The sequence below is a fragment of the Hylaeus volcanicus genome, chromosome 3 (genome assembly GCF_026283585.1).
Source record: "Hylaeus volcanicus isolate JK05 chromosome 3, UHH_iyHylVolc1.0_haploid, whole genome shotgun sequence".
NCBI classification, from domain to species: domain Eukaryota; kingdom Metazoa; phylum Arthropoda; class Insecta; order Hymenoptera; family Colletidae; genus Hylaeus; species Hylaeus volcanicus.
The window spans coordinates 12,945,213-12,966,125 of record NC_071978.1 but is presented as its reverse complement, the minus strand read 5'-3'; the positions used below and the strand labels follow the sequence as shown (position 1 = coordinate 12,966,125).

General features: G+C 42.6%; 1 protein-coding gene across 7 annotated transcripts in view; it reads right to left on the bottom strand.

Annotated features, from left to right (window-relative positions):
* LOC128873918 (sex determination protein fruitless) overlaps positions 1–20,913 on the bottom strand; it is a 70,422-nt gene that overhangs the window by 24,857 nt on the left and 24,652 nt on the right. The window contains exon 5 of one of the 7 annotated variants that reach the window (XM_054117939.1): positions 1,079–3,634. The exons of 3 other annotated variants lie outside the window; for them this stretch is intronic. In XM_054117939.1, the coding sequence (XP_053973914.1) occupies positions 3,555–3,634 (80 nt within the window). In that variant the 3' untranslated portion in view covers positions 1,079–3,554. 3 more of the 7 variants (XM_054117932.1, XM_054117941.1, XM_054117930.1) reach the window with 3 other exon arrangements.

The window sequence follows — 20,913 nt, the reverse complement described above, 5'->3', positions numbered from 1 at the left end:
AATGTTGTTCAAAGCAGGAACTTTTAACCCTTTGCACTCCTATGTCGAGTGGGACTTGACGTCAATTTTGATCTCAGGAGCTCTTTTGTCGAGACCCACTCGACATTCATTCATGTCCAAATCAATAGGGAAGGAAAGTGTTTCAATAGATATCATACACTTGAAAATGACAAAATGTGTGAATAAGTGAAAGTAAATTTCAAATAAAACACTTAAAAGCGTTCAGAGCTGCTGGTAACGAAATTGAAATATAATTCAAAGTGCAAAGGGTTAGTACATCTATCAAACATTCGCATTAGACTGCGTATCGCCAGAAAAAATTCCTCAATGTTGGGCAGTGAATACTCCAAAGATATTTTGACGACGTTCTGTCCACTAACAAAATTCATTTTTACGCCAGTAACGTTTACTCTAATGATACTACAATGAATAGCGGAAGAATCTTCCCCAAACATCCTGGCAGAGGAACGCCACTTCCTCCCAGGAGCGCTCTTTCCAGTCCTTCCTTCAAAACAAATGTTTCCACACAGTATCTAAAATTCCAACCATATCTACCCTCGAATAACCAAACGATAATCGACCCTGTTGACATTCCCTTTCCTACCACAAAATCGATCTCTTATTTTCTTTAGAATTTAATTCCTAATTAGCCTCGATCAGTCGAAGCAATCGATCGCGGTTACTCGTGTCGTCGGTGACTCGTCTGGCTGCCATTTAGGTTGGCCGTTTTCATCCCAGTGAGCCGCGTCTGCGGCATTTACGCTCCCAAGTCAACCATGTGCACCTTTTTTTCCCAGCGGAGGTCTCCGTCGCTCTAAAAGCACACGCGGAAGAGGCATAATCGCGGCCACCTAACAACGGGGCTGGCGCAGAACGATTGCCTCGGTCGTGCAAAGCACAAAGGCTCGGGGCTGACGGTGCTTGTCTAGATGGATGGTAATAATCCCGTTTCCGCGAGAGTCTGCCGCGGAAGTCGGCTGAAGTGCCGTGTAACTCGCGCATTCCAACAGACCCATCGACCCAGTCAGTCTCCGTGTGTTTTCGAATCCCTCGAATCGGAGTGAACTGGGCCTTCGGATAAAAAATCGATGCGGTCCACTTTCTCGAAGTTTGGTAAAAATCATGCTGAATAGGTCGAGGAAGAATTCAGAAAATTTGTAACGCTATAGACGTGAGATGAGGACAGTCGATCCGCCAGTTAATTCCTGTTTTCAGCTGGCTTAAGAAAATGGGCAAAACGTTGAATACTTCTGTTCAGATCGGTGCAATTTTGTTAATCTCAGGCCTTCCTGTTTCAATAATCGTGGCACGTTACCAATAAGATAGACCTAACACGAATTTCAACGGCAAGGATCGATTAAATTTTTAGAACCCCACTAATTCACACTTAAATAATAACTATACGCCTCACATCGCCTCTTTCCAAGCCCAATCTACACTTTTTCTGTCCTATCTCACTTCAACGAAAAATTCTGGTCACGAGCGTCGATTCGTACGCGATCGATGGATCCACTCGATAAGAAAACGCGCGTCGTTGACGTCCGTCCACGTGACACGAAGACGTGCGGTTCCCTGACGCGGTTGATCGTCCGTGGATTCGATCGATGCGATTAGTGGTGTATCGGTCGACTCGCGCGTGCTACAATTCCGGAAATTGGCAGTGCTCGAAACCGACTGGACGCGTCGAGACGCATTAGCCTCGAAAATGGGACGGCTACGACGACGTCGAGAGCTCGCGATCGATACCAGGCTGCTGGAAAGGGGGTGGACTAATTATATATCGTGTCGATGCGATTCTTGTAATAAAACAACGCGGCGTCGCGACGATACGCGCCGTCACGAACGCCAACCTGTCTGATGGATAAACGTTGGTCCCGCCACGACCAATCCGCTCGCGATTAATTTTGTAAAACGCTGTCGCTCAGAATTATTCCGCGACCGTTCCGCGAATGACGTTCCTCGTTACGGAAATGAAGGATTTTTCAACGGAACGAGTTAGTACAATGATCGAACGATTCATTATGAAGATGGATTCATCTCTGGAGGTATGAAAAGTTTGCGTTTCTAGCGTTACATTTTACAAAGCAAGTTTTAATAATATCTTTACAACAGTTTCGGGCAGATTATATCGAAGAGAAACAGCTCCAGATTTCCGCCGAAGCGAAGGCTCGCGCAAACGCGATTTTAGATCAGTTTCTTTCCCCTCCTTCGTCGTTCTACTATCGGTGCACATGCAAGACTGGATAACCGCGAGTTTCCACGTTGAACGCGAGCGTGAAATGAATCAAACCACGTGACACGGACGTGATAAAAATTGAGACTCGCAAACACGGAAACTTTGTTCCGGGCCAACCCGTCGCTGTCTTGGTCGAAAAATAATTGTCTGCGCGACGGGAAACTTCGATACATCCAGCGCGAGGTAATCGAATTCTATATTACCGCGAGATAGAGGGTAGAAATCAAATTTCGTCCGCAAAAGAGAATTAATCCGTAATTAAGTACAAATATACGCGGAGCGTGGCCGACGGTAGCGGATAAATCACTTTTCGCGTCGCACGATATTTACTTCGGATAACGTCCGGGTCGAAATAACACTGACAGTCAGGAAATCATGAATGACACGTCTTTATTAATATGACGAGCATCGCAGCACGTCGAACGTTGATAGAAGGCGCGAAAGTCTGAATCAATCAGGGACAACTATTTAACTCTAATTTCCAGGTCTCGAACGCTTCTGCAAATTTCAATGGAAAGTAGAGGATAAACAATGCGAGATGCATATATCGAAAAACCTTTTGCACCCTTCGGCTGGAAGATTCAATTCAAATTTTATCAAGAGTTAAGGATGAAACAGGTAACCGATTCTATTTCTAAAGAAGTAAATACATAGAATGGAAGAAAACTTGTTCATTATTTTATAGGATTAGTAGACTGCGTATCTTTATGCAAAATAAAATTTTCACGAACGTACCTAGAAAACTTAAACCTGAATAAAAATTTATATTACTCTGTAAATATTATATGCTTTCGATATCCTTTCATATTATTGCATACTGTGTGAATTTTGTAGCTTTTTACACATTAAAATTTCTTAGAAATGCATAAAAATCCGTAGTCTGGTGATTAACATCGTCAACACGATGAATTTTTATTGTCAACAGAACAGTAGTGACCTGAATACTAAACAAAATCTCCAGAGTGCAATGGGTTCCAAGTTGGAACCACGTTCGAAGTCCTTTGAGTCGCTTAACGCGGTTACGTCGCTGGATTTTCCGAAGGTCCTCGAGCACCTCGCGATTCAATTAGCAGAAGCGAGTCTGAGTTCACTGGAAATTTCCGGGAAGAAGAATTGATCTCCTATCCTTGACTGCTCGTTAAAGTTTACCAATGGTCTCCTGGTAATCGTGGCGTAATTTCGTGCAACGAGTAGGTAAGCTGGTCGACAGTCGACGGAATAACGGAGCTGCGCGGGTATCGACTTTGAGAATGGCAGGAGAGATGGTCGTAACGGGTCAGACACGCGGAACGAATGCACGAACACGTACAGGACGCGTTCACTTGCGAGCGACCATGACCGATCCGACTCTCCTTGATCTTGCTAGGCTCGCACCAGCCACAGGGATGGCCGAAAATTCTAGACGAGATTTTTCAGAAAAGTAGAAATTAATGAATAGAAATTAGAATTGTGGATTGTAGAATTAAATCCCTATTTTATTTACTGGTTCTTCTTGATCCTGGTAGGCTCCGAGCCAATTCCAGCAGATCAACAACCTTTCATGCTTTGAGCTTCGAATAGAAATTAGAATTTCGATTATAGAATTAAATATATATCTTGTTAGGTCTTGCTTAGTCTCTTTATATATTAAACGATAGACTGTAGAGAGACAGATACATCCCTAAAACTGCATCCTATGATCCCACCTATCCAAGAAGTTGAACAATTTAGAATTGACCTCAACGACCCTCGTACTTGGAGTTTAAAAAGTTTCCCTTTTAAGGTGTAGTCTGAGTTATCTTGGCGTTTCTAGTATTTTCTCCCGTGGAAAATAGAAAATTCGATATTCGGTCCACTAGAGCGTAACTTAGGCGATCGACGAAGATGGTGGCCCACTGGCACGTAGACAACCGCGTTCAACGCAACGGGAGCTCTCTAGAACCGTGGTTGCAACAAACAACGTCAATTTTACGATTGATTCGCGCGAAATGGTTGAGGACGGAGGACGGAAGCGTCGGAAATTTCGCGTTACACGTCATACGTATCTCTTTGAGGGAATAGGGAACCTGCAGGCTTCACATATATATTTTCAAAGATAAATTGAGAAAGATTACGAAAGGAAAATATCACAAAGTTAATAGCCTGATAATCCTTTTTTTATTAATTTTTGGACCTGACGATAAGATAAATTATTCAATCGTTTTCGAGTGACCAAGGAACCAGTAATTTAATGTGAAACAGTATTCGCACAGTAAATTGGCTCCAGAAAGGTTCCTCAGTCCCGTGTACCTTCGATTCTAACACGGTTCTTCGCACTCGGAACACTTGGCTAGCGTATATTTGGTGTAAAGTGAAAACAAAGAGAGAGAAAGGGAAAACAAAGAAGGAAAAAAAATGCGACCACGAGAAAAAGTGAAACGAGGAGACAACAAGAAAAAGAGTTGTCGAAGGTAGGCCTTTTACAGTGCACCCAGACGCAATTCTTCCCCGCCCCGTCGATTAAATAAATTAATAAATTCTGCGTATACTGCGTTACTGTAATTTATATATATAATATGTGTTTTGTCTTTTGTGTGTGTGTGTGTGTGTGTGTGTGTGTGTGTGTGTGTGTGTGTGTGCGTGTTGCGTGGTAATACATAAACAGTGAATAACACATATATAAAATCATTAAAACGATAAAACAAAATAAAATAAATTATCCAATATATTAATTAATATACTTAATCATCTGCGTAATATATTAATATTCTGGTTATGTATATATGTATATATATATATATATATATATATATGTGTGTGTGTGTGTGTGTGTGTGTGTGTGTGATATTACATTATCGGTATATGCGTGTTCGGTAAATAGCCTTAACTATGCAAAGTGCCCCTTTTTGCAAAAGAGAGAAGATCGACGGGTAATATCATTTGATCACAATATAGCGGTTTGGCTCTTTGAATAGCTAACAGACTCGACGTTTATTTCTGTAACGACGTGTACCCCTCTTGACCGAGTACCACGCGAGTACCGTGGATCGAGTACTCGGACTTCGAACCACGCTTCTCCAGCTCGAGAACACGCGTGCGCGTCTGCGTTCGTCCGTTCGTCGTGTGTATATATATATATATATATTTATGAATTTCTTCGCGTAAAAGGCATAAACAAAAAAAAAAACAAAAAAAAAAGAAGTAGAAGAACAAACAGTTTGCACCCCAACCAATTAAATATCAACATGTGTGTAACGATACGCGATGAAGTATACCGTAATAAGCCCTCTTCAATAAAAATTGACTTTAAAACGTAAACTATGTAACTCTCAACCAATGACGATCACTACAACGATATATTATAATTAACGTATAATGTATATATGTATACATATGTATGCACGAACGTCATGTAGACATAGATATAATGTATACGTATATATTATATGTATGTTTACATACCCACATATGTATAATATGTATAGTACTACAAATCAATCCGGTTAAATCCTTATCGTGTGTTCGCCTATGCACTTAAGTCCCGAAATCGTGGAATGTCTCGCGTGATTTCCACAATTAATCGTCTGCCGTGCGATCACGGCTGCGTGTGTACTTTTTATTCTGTTTAAAAACTGTAAATATATCATATAGACTTTAGGTGTTTTGTATAACGAATAACGCGTGTTATAGTCAGGAGCTCATATTAGAGCTGCGAAGTCGCCGCTTTTCGGTGCTGTGCTTATCGAAAAGAGGTAAAAAAAAAAAAGAAGAAAGAACGAAATTAAAAGTTTTTGGGAAACGATGCATAGGACTAAAAAGATTTCGTTGTTAGTCGATTAATATTGCGTGTATACTCTTACGTTCGCTGCGTGTGTCTCTGTACGTGTGTATTTATATGTTTGCGTATGCAACGAGTCGATGTGATGCTGTGTAACGAACGTCCATCTCGTCCTGTTGGTATTCCCCTAACTCCAACTCCCCCCTCCCAGACCACCAGGGAGCAGAAAGCCCGCGAAATCCGGGCCCTGCACGTGCGCGGCGCCCCCTTTAATATTTTCCAAGGAATTCCCCTTAAACGCCTTAGAACACACCATTACACTCTAATATGAAGACCAACTATAAACTCTTTCAACAACTATAAGACTCACCCTGCGTATCGAATGAATTACTCCTCGTGAATCCGATTCAATTAATAGTTAATTAACTAATCGATTAATAATTATATTTCTTTCAGCAACTACGGGAGGAATTGGCACCACGTTTGCTCCCACTTTATGTACGCAGACGTTTTTCCGCACGTGTACGCGTACGTTCGCGTCCGCCCTACGCGTACGCGTGCAGAAACCCGTGCGTGTTATGTAATTGCATTAAATCTCCCATAATTAATAATGCGCGCACTCGTGAACTCACCCAGAGTTATATTCTCTTTAGTATCGGCGCAGCGCTCGTTCGTCCACGAAAAAAATAAAGCTGCCCGGTCTTTGGACATTGTTCGAAACAGCGTTTCGCAACGCGCGACAACGTGGCGCGCGCGTCGACGTGAGCGCGCGGCGCTTCTCTTTTAGGGCGCGTTTCCACGAGCGTTAAGCCGAGAAAAGCGACCTGCGCCCAATCTTCGATTCGTCTCGGCTCCGCGCTCGCTCTCGGAGTGCGCCCGATCGTCGGTGAGGGGGAAAAACAACAACAAACAACAATCAGAGAGAAGGAACTTTTCGTGGTGTCGCGTCGAGCTTGAAAAAAGATCAATTCGAGCAGCGGCCACTGAGACAAATCGAACGCGATCGGCTTCCCGTGAGAAATCGATATTCGTTCCCGTGAGCCAGTGTTGGGCATTATCGTTACCAAACCGTGGATCTTTGTGGCGCGCATGATTGCGAAAAAGGCGCGCTACAAACGTATCCAGAATTCAAAACGAAACATTCGTAGTTTTTACATCGATTAACAAAGTTCTGCACACGTTTCGCATCCACGTTTGGAGCAACGCGTGAAATTCGTAGGTCTCCTTCGTCGAATTAATCATCCAATCGTAGTAGTACGATGTAATTTGTAATATTTTATAGATAATCTGATTGGTCATTAATAGTGGTTATCGTTGCCCAACACTGTCCCCTGACGGTGCGCTCCGCACTGACGCGGCGCTCGGTTCCGCTCGCTTCCCTTTCCCCCTTAGAACGTTTTATGTATATCTCTTCGCTCGATTCACCTTTTTTTTTTCTTTTTTCATTAACTACATTACACAGCAGTGTTACAACCCCCAACCCAGCCCACCCCCCGCCCGCGGTAAGGGGATCGTTGTGGATCCCCTTAAGCGTAGAACCTATAAAAGATTTGGTGTTCGAGAAAGAAAAAAGCCGAAAGATATCGGCCTTTAGCCGTGGCCGTGACGTCAGAGGATGTCGGTATCCCTCGATCGAGATATCACGAACGATACCCAACCCTCGAAACGTCGACGCAGCCACCCGCGCTCTCTGTAAATGTATTATTTTTTTTGTTATGTCTCGTATGTATATATATATATATGTATATATATAAATATATATATATATATTATTCATTGTTACTTTTTTTCTGGTTTTCTTTGCTTTCGAGGCGCGTACGTAGGTGTAAATATATGTATATATATATATATATATGTATATGTATAAGATATATACAGACGCGTGCAGTTCGTTCCGCGTTTTAGGACAGCGTGTTCATGGTATCGTTAGTCATCGTGGAGAGCGCCAAGGTGCCCGTCATGAAATCGTTTAGATCGATCTTTCTTGCCTCGGGGTGTTTGAATTTAAAGTGCGTGCGCAGGTTGTCGCTACGTGTGTACGTGGCACGACAGAGAGGACACTCAAACCTGCCGGGGAAGTGGACGTGGTAGTGGTTCCTGATGTGCGTCACGACCTTGCCGCACAGCTTGCACCTGTGAAGGTTGCAGCCGCCTGGCACCCGGTCAAAGGTCAGCCGCATGTGCCAGGCTTTTGAACCTGCAACATCAACACAAGACAAGTCACTTTCAACTGTTGGCCTCCCGACGCGACCTACAGGCGACGAGCCGCCCGCGGCCCGCTCTATGTCGACGGCGGCTCGATCGCTTCTTTCTCGCTCTTTTTTCTTTCCTCATGTACTCTCTCCCTCTCGTACTCTCAGTCTCAGTTTCTCTATCTCTTTGATTTCCCACTATTATAGCCTCTCCTCCACTGCGCCTACTCAGACCGTCTCTTCTTTAAGACCCGACTAAGGACACCCGTTTATACCCTCGATTATGGCCATGTTTCGTACCCATCGGAGAGAGATGAAAGAAGTTCTGGGTATTATTTACAATTTCACCCGTTCCTCGGGTGTTTGGATGAATATTTGGCAAATAGTGGTTACTCCAGCACGAGAACTTATATATATCTTATATACATATACTTTTGTTTATAAATTAAGTTGTTTGTGTTTTTGTAGGGTTGATATTCAAGACTCTCGCGTACGAGTAACCACTATTTTAAGTTATTAATAACGTTAACAACCCCAATTACAATGACCAGTGTTAAAGGAGAAAGGTACCCGAGTGGTCATAAGCAGAAAGGAAAATGGTCGTACGATCGAGTGTTCGTTAATCTCTTAGCTTGCGACATAGTTTGGAACAGTGGTGGCGAATGAATGACAACCCGATGAGATTCTTCTGTTACTAGTATGTACAGTGTTATTGCACGCATACGTTAAAATATTCATCCGCTATTGTTAGTCCTGCGTGAAGGGACAGAATTTATATGCAATTCAGCGATAACACATTGCGAAAAGAATGTGCGAAGTTATGGTTGTTTGACAAGTTTATACTCGATAAGTTATGTACACGTTGAAGGAAACCCACACCTACGGATCAAAATGGGGGCCTTAGCGAGGCCCATATTTCTCGGCGCTACCCACATTCTTCTTACTCGTGGTACCGCATTCCTCTGACCCTAGGGTTGATCTCTGACATTATCATCTAATGGCATTTAGACATATTTATTGCAACCTTCCCGTAACATATCGATTGAATAACTATCCCTCCAAGTTTCCTAAGAATGCCCAGGTGATAAAATTTCCTCCAACATTAGGATCTTTCAAAACCATTCAACAAATTACAACCTTCTCATTGTATATTAATTAAGTAACCATTGTCCTTTCTTTTTCCACTACATTCAGGTAAAATTCCCTTCCAACGAGAACCAAACATGGCCACTTTCGACACGCTTTCCCCATTCGTTATAAGCTTCCTACTCGCGACCATGAATCGCGCGATCCAATCGTATCAGGGATCTACACGTGTTCTCTCGATCCTTTCCTCTGTCGCGAAACCGTTTCCCTCCGCCAAGCCTTCGTTACCTTCGCCAATAGTTCCCCACCTTTCCAAAGAGCGAGGTCGTTCACGCGGTTCACCTTCGATCTGTCGTGTGCGAGTCGATTCGCCAGAGAAGGTCGAACGACTAGCGGATAGATCGAAATCGCGGGTGTAACGAGATCAACGGGGAGGAACGGCCCGCGAAAAAAGACGCAGAGGAACAGGGAACACGTTGACCCAGTCCCGAGGGACTCGCAGGCACGCGCGCTGACCAAGAAGAGGACCAACACCGGAAACGAGGCACCTACGGTCGCCTCTACTGCTCCCTGATACGCAAACTGTTCCAGTTTTTAATTAGGGCTAGCGATGGGATCGAGCCTGATCTGATTTCATGAGAAAATACATGAAGGAGCTATTATCGTGTCAGATTAGAGTCGTGTTGTCACTGGGATGCAACGTGTGCATTGAATGAATCAACCTGTACGAGATAAATTGAATCTATTGCGTAAGCCGGAACCTCGCAACCGATTGATGATGTATTACGTAATTTGTTGAACAGATGTGAACAAATATTAAATAGTGAGTCGTTAGTAATATTGGAAGTTAGTTAATCGATTGAACAATTGTGATTATAATTGATTTTATGATTTTATGATTTTAATAGCAATTGTAGCAGGATTTTTACTATTCATCGAATCTCTTGGAAGTAAAAGCTGTGTGGATAACAAATTTGTATGATAAACAGCGATCGAGTAGGAGCAAACCAGCCACAAGCTCCGCAATTTTATAAATATAATAATCAAAATGATTGATTTTAATTTTCTAATTCCCTATCTAAGTCCCTAATTAAAACGTTTATCTATGCAAAATTTGCATCACGAATTCACGAACCTCGTAGGAGCCGTAAATATCGAATCACGTTGCTACTTATGATATAACTTGATCCCATCGCTAATTACAACCGAGCGTTACTAATAACCGCAAGGTAATTTTCCTCTCAAGTAATTATTGTAATTATAGTCGTGGAATGCCGAGCGTTTTAGTAAATCGTTCAAAGGCAAACAGGTTGTCTCGCGATGAGAAAAGAGTATTCGATTCCTCCTACGATCACGTCGAACGAAAGTTTCCCCGAGTTTAGAAAAAAAAGAATGAGAAAACCTTTTCTCGGTCAGCGACGCTATCTTCCACGAATCACCCCGTCGGATCTATCGCGATGTTCTTTGCAATTTCGTTTGATTCGATCGTACTCGTTAGAGAACACTCCGTTACGGCTAATAAACTGCGGGCAGCAATCTACTTCCGAACGAATCCGATTTGCATTTCTCGGGGTTATCGCGATCGCTATACATTCGATGAATATCGCGCGTCGACGCGGCTCGACCGAGTTATTTACGAGTGTTAAGGGGTCTGTCCAGTTTGGAAATGAAACACGCTTACTTTCCGCCAATTTTCTTATGGAGAAATTAGAATTAATTCAGAAATTAGCAATTACATGGAACTTTAAACTACATATATATTCTAGCATGACAAACTTCGAGGGGTCTGACTAATTTGGAGGTAGGAAAATTAATTTCTTTTTACGTTTTCTAAAAGCTTCGAGGCTGTGTAAGTATTAGGATTCAATTACTAAGAATATTCTTTTAAAATTGTGGCATATTAATTTTTATTTTCTTGTTGGAAGAAACAGCAAAATTCTATTTTTAAAATGACGCAATTTTTCCAGCTTCTTAATTTTCTTATTCCTCGTAGTTCCGACGATAGTTATATCACTGAATTTTCTCTGTAAAAAAAAATGTCTACATCTCAACAAAATGTAAATAATCATACCTACACGATCAAACATTGTTACGCCCCATACTGTTCTCTAAAAAAAATTGTGAATATTAAGAAATGTATCGGGACTCGAAACTGAACAGAGCCCTCAGCCCTCGCCCTTAATGTAAACGTAAATGAAAACGACATATTATGTTACTCCGATTAAAAGGACACTCTGTACATCGGGATTAAGTGCAACACACATTTACTTTAACGTAATGCTTTCCGGTAAAGGTTGTTCAAACTCCAAACCAGTGCGATCAACAAGGAAATGCATGACGAGTGACGTGTAAAAAAATGGTTTGTTACATGTTCTTGTGCTAGGCAAAGCGAGCTCTTCAGTGATTAATTCGGACTTGTTGCGGTTGTGTTAAGAATTAATGACAAATAAAAGAGAAACACTTCATCCAAGGAGGACCAAAAGAGGCAATGTCACCGATCGTTAATGCGAGAAAAATAACAACGTCAGTGCGATTTTTCGAGCCTTCTCCAAATGGTATCGAATATGTACAGGTGGATTGATCTAACTCGTAACGGAGTACTCGCTAAACAGCGCGATTATCTTTGCGGTCCACATTCTCAAACTTTCGGTGCATTCTTGTCGGGACTCGCTCGACATAGGATCGTAAAGGGGTAATACAGAATCCCCCAATAGTCCAGTCACTAAAGTAAAAGTTAAAGAACGTTAGAAAATATTTTCATCGAATTAAATTTTTGTATTTACATTAATGTAACGTGTAAGTATTCCACGAGTCAACGAATTAGTCCTTAGACAACAGGTGTGCCAAGGTTCTTCTTAATTATCTCCGAAATTATTAGGTTCACTGGAAAAACAATCCTTAACAGAATTAAAGATAAGGAAATTTTCTATAAAAGAGTGTCATATATCTTTTGTTTGATAGACAATAGTTTACATGTAACATGTCATGGAAAGCATATAAAACGTTTACTATTCTTGCAGAAAATTTCCTCGTTGCTATTTTCGACATTTCGATATTGCAATGACTTAATACACGCGTGAGAAATCAGACAAAATTAATTTCCCGATTAAATCCGAAGTGACTGGACTATAATCTGAATGCACAGAACACCTCCGAGCTGGGTTGTTTCCATTTAGAACTTTCCTCCGCCAACGGTGAAACATCGGGAGTATTTCTCGGAGAAATATTTGCGTGAAAACACCCTCGAACGAACAAGTAGCTTTTACTCGTTGGCTGCACGTCAACGGCAAAGGGAATTATTATTCATCGATTGGGTCTACCGTCAGCGCGAGTGGTGATGGAATCAAGTATATCGCGAGCAGTATCGGAACATGATGAAACGTGTCAAATCCTACAGGCTGTCTCACAAATAATGGTTCGAGAAATTACTCTTCAGAGCCTTCGAGTTCATTAGAGCACTTGAATTGATTCCTTAACGAAGTTAATTTTCGTGTAATTTTGTATAGTTTTGTTAAATATAATATTTATTTGACAACAGATATTTCAATAGCCCTTCATTCGATCAAGTCTGTTTATTGCAATAAAAATTTCTCGATCAATCGAATAATACTTGCGAGCATGGTTATTTGAATATTAACACGTTGTACTCTAGTAACATTTATTTTACAACAGATATTTCAATAGCTCTTAGCTCGATAAAGTTAGTTCATTGTAATAAAAATTTCTCGATTAATCAAATAATATTTGCGAGCATGGTTATTTGAATATTAACACGTTAATCTCTAGTAACATTTAGTTTAGAAAAGATATTTCAATAGCTCATAGCTCGATAAACTTAGTTCATTGTAATAAAAATTTCTCGATTAATCAAATAATATTTGTGAACATGGATATTTGAATATTAACAGGTTGATCTCTAGTAAATTACGCAAGGGATGATTCAACCTTCTCCCAGTCATTAAACTATAGCTTGCGCAACAGATCCAATGTAACGCGTACAGAATGTTTCAGAAAGTGTGGGCCCGACTTCAAAGGTGAAATCAACGTACATAAATAATAAATCAAATCCTTCAATTTTATATTTTTGTCTCAAATTCTCCCACGCTATTCAAACAAGTTCCCGGTTAATTTAACAACAAAAACCTAAAAACCTGTTTACCTAAAACATTTATTCTCGCCAAGTGTCGCTCCAGCGAAACGAGCCTGAGCTATCGAATAAATTACTACTCGCGAGTACATATCGAACTTGTTCCCATCGCTAGCTGCGAGAAAGATGGAAGTCTCGGTCCGAGGTGTTCTATGATCTGTGAGAATGGAGTCCTGTGAGGAGACAGAGAGAGAGAGCAAAGAGCAAAGACGGACAGAGAAATGAAAGAATCATTCAAGAGACGGATCGATTTGCTCTCGAAGACTTAAACGGCTCGCGTTGGATGGATTGCATGTAGTTCAAGGTGCGTGTACCGGTGTTGATAACGGGAACGAGGATCTTTTTATTCCCGCCACTCCGGGGAGATCAAGCTTCTTCGATTCGCGCTGAATAAGCGTGTAGAGACACCGTTTTAATAGTACCCAAAGCGTGTGTCAAGTGGTGTCAAGTGTGCGCGCGCGAGTGTCAAGTTTGTGTGCACAGGTGTGTCCATACAGGGTGTTCCGTAATATTGAGGCCCACTTCGAGGGATGGATTTAGCATTGGAGTAAAGACACCTAGTTAAACTCACGTTTCTAGCCACGTATCGTTAATAATCATCAGCTGTTCGTCTGTAAAATTAAATTGGAGACCTTCGATGAGGTCGAATTTATTATTAACGAATGCTCGGTGGTTAGAAACGTGAGATCTTTATCGTTGCACGAGCATTCCGGGTATCGGGATGTTCTAGTTGTCCTTTTTTCCGAGTTGTAGCGAGTTTTGTGCTGCAGTAACTCTTTCAAGAAACCGAGTCAAGTGGAGGCCAAATAATTTGGCTGTTCAGGGACAGGACTACCCCCACTAGATTATCTAGCTGACTCACTCCTACGTCAGCAACACCTGACAATTCGTCACACTATAGACCGAGTTGCAATAGTTATTTGTTAGTTCCACTCAACGACTTTACTCGGAATATTAGAAGCAAGAAACAAACCAGTGTTATCTCTTCGTGCAAACCTGCTGCCTTCTGCTTCTCGAATACGAGATGATACTATAAGAGGGGAGAGAGTTTCGACGTAAATCGAGCCTTGAACGGCCGATACATTTGGCGTCGACCTCGCCATATTCGATCCCGTGCGAAAGCGCTCGCAATCTAATATAATACGATACATCAAAGTACCTAATATTGATCAAGACCGACGACGAGACACTTGTAAACTCGCGCTCCATTACAAAACTCACTGTAACGTGGAAATTAGGTCGAGGCAATCATCGAATCCATCCCTTGAGTGGGATACACGCGTTTTGGGACACCTTGTATGCGCGCGCGCGAGCGTGCCAAGTATCTACACTTGATAAAACGAACCAGCGTATCGATCAACTGCATTCATGCAACTTTCTGTTCCCGGTTAATATACAATTTGCAAAATATTCGCGTGATACGCAGCGCGGCCGTACGTTTTCAACAAAAAGGTGAGAGGTCATTTCGTTGGATTCCGATCGATGAGTATCAAAGGGGGAAGGGCGAAGGAAAGTGGGCGCTCGGAGCGACAGATATAGAGGGTGGGAGAGAATAGCGAGGGGAAAACGAGCGGCGTAGGAGTGGCTCAAAGACGTTAAAACTTTTGACGTTCCGCAGCCGGTTCGATTTTCAATAAAATCTGATTTCCGGGGCGAGTTCCGTGCGTTTTTATTTCGAGGAATCTTCAAAGGTACCGGGAGCAGTCTGGAGCGGAATACAGTTTAAGCGTCGAGCCATCGACGACGTCGCTGCAAGTGAACTTTGTACAACCTTCCTTTACACGTTTATGTATATAAATACAGATGCAGGATGTATGGTAACGGATCGAGCAACCTGGGACACAGGCCAACCATTCCTCGTGGAAAAGTGAACCGTGGAGCTAAGCTTCGCGGAAGTTATTTTCAAAAATAAAGAATAATAAACACGCTTAAGTGGTGTATTTTCGAAACTTTTAAGGAGAAATAGGTTATATTAATACCATTCTATATTTTTGTGTAATTCGAATTGTTCCAACTTATTTAGACGCTTCAGTCAACTTTCAAAACTATGAAAAATGGAAAAGTTCTACAAGTGCTGCGGTATTTACGTATACACGGCACCTTTCGCATAAAATACCCCGTAGTTCGCAATTTTATTTTCTTATCTATCACTATTCAGTGACCATCCAGTTGTAAAAACAAAATAGGTACACCAAACAGGGTTCTTTCTTGAATTTATCTCGTATAAATGATCACGTCCATTTTGCAAATTTCTTGTACGCCAGTACGTCATCGATGATTGTACTACCACTAAAAACAATAAAATTGCTACCAAAAATACTTCCAGCAGTCGCTTGATTTCAGAATGGTATTAATCGAACAAATTAAGCAAGCTACTCTGCAATTAAGCGTATCAATTCGCATCCAATGGATTTCGAGGTGTATTTTCTGTGGAAAACGAAGCTTTCCACGATTTACTCCACGGAGAATCGCCTGCTGGCCAGTTCTACCGTCCATTATCAGACACTCTGCGAATAGAAAATTGATAACTACAAGAGAGTACCGTTCGTTAGTGTAGGATCTGCGATTAGGTTAGTCAGACTCCCCCGATGGAGATGCGTTGAGTTAGCGTGAGTTGCTGTTAACGGTTACATTGCGTGTTCCTCTCTCACGTGAGCGACAAAGACAGATATATACACGGTGGTTCTCAAGTACACAAGTAGGAAGAATGAAAGAGAGACGGAAAAGGAAAAGAGCCCCGAAAGTAATGAGCTGGCGAGAAAGAGAGAGAGAGAGAGAGAGAGAGAGAGAGAGAGAGAGAGAGAGAGAAAGAGTGACGTGAGATTAGTAGACATTGAAAACGGAAGGGAGAAGCAGCTTTTTCCGAGAAGAGACGATGCCATTGGGACCGTACTTCGATAAAAACGAGAATCCCCTCTGTTTCCAAAGAAAAGCATGGCTTCGCGACCCTGTTCGCTCGCAATTGGCCGAAAAGAAACGGACACTGGCGTGCGTCAGCCGGCGCGTCGAAGCGCATCGACCACGAAGCACGCATCCCCCTCTTTTTTTCATTTTTCACGTCTCCTCGTCCACCCCTTCCCCAAAAAATACAGCCCCCGAAAAACTAGAGGCGTCGAGCGCGAATATAATCCACGAACGATAAAATATACACACCCGTGCGTCCACGGTGGATTGGATTGCATCATCATTGTTTATTTCACAAATCTGTCCAGTACAAAAATATTACAATATATATATAAATATATATAAATATATATTTCCGGTTCTTCGTCGCTTAACACCTAGTATATACTATATAGGAATTCTAATTGCTAGGTACATAAAGTGTGTGTGTGTGTGTGTGTGTGTGTGTTTGTGTGTAAGTTTGTATGTCGTGCGCGTGTGTATGTGTAGAGTGAGTGTTAGGTTTCTCCAAAAGCAGTTAATTAAATACTTATGGTACTGGCGTGTATTAATCTATGCTGGTGCAGACAGACAGGCGTATATGGCACGTTCAGTTTCCTTTTTTCCCCCAACAATCTCCAACCAAGTTAGAAAAAGAGATGAGAGCAGCCGTCGTACAAATAAGCGCGAATTCGCGACGGTTCGACTGGTCCGTCGATGTTCAACTATATTCGTTATGCAAGGAAAAGTCGTTCACACCGCGATTGGATCCAGAAATGAGCAAAATCTCCAATTGGATATCGTAATCAACGAATAAAAGACAAGCTACAGTCGCTCCATTCCTCTTCGAATAAATATCGATTATAAAAGTATAAGTATAGTATAGGTAGAATGAAATATTTCACCGCACTACGAAATAGGTATAAAATTGTGAATGGTAGAACGAAATATTCCCCAAGTGAACGAACAAAAGTTTCGATCGTATAACACAGGACTGGATCACTGGTCGTTGCTTTTTATTCGTCGTCCAATATTCGAATAAAACCTTGCCCATTTCTAAACTGAGATGCGCGAATCGCTTCCGCGTTTCGGGCAGGGCCGTGTCGCCCGGCGCCAACGATTCTGGCGACAGGGTGAACAGCATAAATCAATGTCCCGAACGCGTGTAATAGTAACTGGCTCATGCAGAGTCGATGTGGTAACGCTGGTTTCAAGAAAAGCAAATTCGACTGGGGAAGCTACGCCCAGGAATTTTTCAAAGCTTTCTCAGCGAGCTGTCTAATGAATTCTCAGTCGACGACATTCTCAATATCCAGAGGGATTTTATTGGATATTTCAAAGCAGAGCTCTGCATTCCTTTGGGAATTTTTATCAGCGGTTTACGCGTCATAATAAGTTCTTAGACCAAGTCTATTTAGGTTTTCATAGATAATTTAAATCATTGCCGCAATTCCTTAGCAGAGTAGCCAAGGAATTTTCAGAAATTAATATTTGTACTCTTCTATTTTTTGAAGTTTCCTGAGGGTGTCTAATCATCATACTTCCATCATCCAACTAGTTTCCATGAATTTTTCAAAGCTTGCTCGATAGACTACCTAACATATTCTCAGACAACGAAGCTCCAAAATGCGCAGCACGCTGCTTTTAGTGGATGTTCCAAGCCAAAGTACCGGCACACCTTTCACGAATTTTTTAGATATTCCACGCGAGGCTACCTAACGAACCCCCAGACTGTTTCAGACCTAGAACCATACACGTTTTCCGCCAAGTGAAAGAGATCGACCCATGCGATACGAGGGTTTAATCGCGTGGAGGATTCGAGGAAAAGTAACCATTCCAAATCGAACCAAAGACCCTTTCACCCTCAACTATCGACTGCAACGATGTATTCCTTGCTCGCGTAGATCGATTGGAACACTCTCGAAAAGAAGCACGACCGCGAGAAACTATCTGAAAGCGCAAGCTTTCCGCCACCCCCGCGGAGTGACCAATCCACCCAGCCGAAATGCACCTCGACTTACGAACTCTCCAAGTGGTTATCGCGCGGCTCTTCCTGATCACGAGGACGCGGTATCTCCTAGGCAAAATCCTTGGAACTTTGCCCAAACCTAACAGAGTTGGGCAGTTGTTACTTTGAGATTACTTGTGTATCAAAAATTAATTCCTGAAGATCTGACGACGAAGTAAACGCAGGTTTTAAATAATTCTCACGGACGAGCTCCGTTTAATAAATTTTGAATTACAAAGTATATTACACAGAGCTCGCCAGGAGTATTTTAATTGTTACTACTCGATGCATATTTATAATAATCGCACGCAATTATCAGTTTTATTAGAAATCGGTAACCTTTTTAGAGTGGTGCCTGATTCCTCGCGATTACTAATTGCCCGGTAATTATAATCGAAGATCACACTTTGCCCAACACTGCCGTCTGGTCGTTTATTCCGCGAAACTTTTCCCCTTCCTTTAGAGATGCAGAACTCCCGAGTCGACGAAGCGTGTGCTCTTTCGTCGCATCTTTCTAGCGACGCCGCGTTAGAATCCGATTACTTCCCAAGCGTTATAATTATACTTCACGAGGATGCTCGGGTTGTTGCGATTGACGTGCTTTTCCGCGACGCTTTCGAACGTATTTATACGTCGGGTGCGTCGGCGGTTTCAGTCATACACGAAAATAGAGAGCGACGCTGTTGGAATCGAGACAGAATCGAACGAGCAGGCGTCGTGGAGTTGACGAGGAACATCCATCGTGGTGTCCATCGGATTTTCATGAAACTTCGTATGTTTTCGGGGCGGGTCGAAAATAAGGAACACGAAGGTCTTCAAAATTGTCGATAGAAGGAAGTTAAGGTTTTCTAAATAGGTGTTTATAATATATAGTTTTCTAAATATGACAAATTACATGGGAGATTAGGTTATTACTAGGATATACTATAGTTCGTTTATCTGTATCCAATATTTTCGAAGATCAAAAGGCTCAAGCTTTGGAGGGTAGGTTTCATCCCTTAAATATAAGACCCCAAGGTTAACAAAAATACGTATCAGCGTCTAAAGTCTAGTTCCCTCACCGAGACTAACTCCAACCGTTCCATACTTTATCAAACCTGAAAGTTTCATGAAAATCAAACGACGGTTCGACAGGTTCCTCGGTAGGCTCGCAGAGAATCGAAGAAAACTCGACGCCACGCGTTTGGACAGGCTTCCAGGTCCGCGACTACGCGTTTGGACGAGGAACGAGAGTATGACCAACGCGGTTGTCGCATCGTAGCGTGGTCTGATGACGACTAACCCTGGCCAGGTCGAGCGTGTTCGATCCCGATGCGCGGTCGTAAGGTAGAGTTGCGCGCGTTGAGGGTAGGGAAACGTCGACGATTCCGCGGGGATTCTTGCAGGGTGGCGACCAACCGACTTGCCACAATGGAGGGCAGCTGTGTGCAGTCGGGGAACGACAATCGTCCCTGGGTATCTGGACAAACGTATCGCGTGGACGGCCTGCACAACCACCGCCGTCGCCCCTGCACGAGCATTCCTCGGCTCGGGAGGGTTGCAAGGGCGGAGGCATCCAGCAGGGCAGCTGGAACTCTGCTCTGACCTTGCGGGCCAACCCCCTCTCTCTTCAGTGAGACACCACTGGCCAACACTGTAACAGAGAGAGAGCGAGAGAGCGACAGAGGGAATATGGGTTGGTAGTCGATTAGCGTGCGAGGGAAAATGAAAAGAACAGAGGGATAGATCCCTTTCGGTGCGTTCACAACGATCTTGCCCAACATTTGCATACACCGAGACATCGATCATCGCGTCACACGATTGCTTCCGGCAACTGCGCGCAAGAGTCGAGACTAGGGTTGCCAGATTGATGTTTCGAAGAGAAATCTGACCCTTTCGTGCATTCGTTCGATGTTACGGGTTTTATATAGCTGGAAGGGTAGTTTCCCGTGCGTTCTTTACAGCAGAGACGAGAAACATGATCGAACAGAGAGCGACTGAATAAAAAAAACAAATGACTCGTTCGTTGCGAAAGTGGTTCAAGTCCATCTTCTTTTAATTCGAGATGCAAAAGGTTACGATAGGCGATGGGGTGTGACCAAGGTCTTCAAAATAATCGTGGCGACAATAATTCCACTACATCTTCGCATTCTCTCCGTGTTCCAGAAACATAAGGTCACTCGTGTTTGTGGATTCACACAATTTCACAACAGAACTCAAATCAACGCAGAAACTCCATTTTCCAAAAAGATGGACTTACACCATCCCATACAAAAAAACGACTCAAACATCCTTCGGAGACTCCATTCCACCTTAAAAAAATTCTAAAAAATAAGATACGCGATCTCGATCCACAAGTAATGGCCCAAACCGCGAGCTTTTCGATTCTCGTTCGTGAAAGATACATTTGAATTCGAGCTAGACTTTTTTCCCAGCACAGCTTCGACGCCGAATGAAAATTTCAATCTGTCAACCACTGATCCACAAGCGAGAACGAGAGGCCCAGCGGAGGGAAACGCTAAACTACGAAAGGGGGATGCTGAAACTGGGATAAAGAAGGTCGGGGATGCTAACCGCTGTATCTCTCGGTCCTCTCTTCTCTCTCTCTCTCTCTCTCTCTCTCTCTCTCTCTCTCTCTCTCTCTCT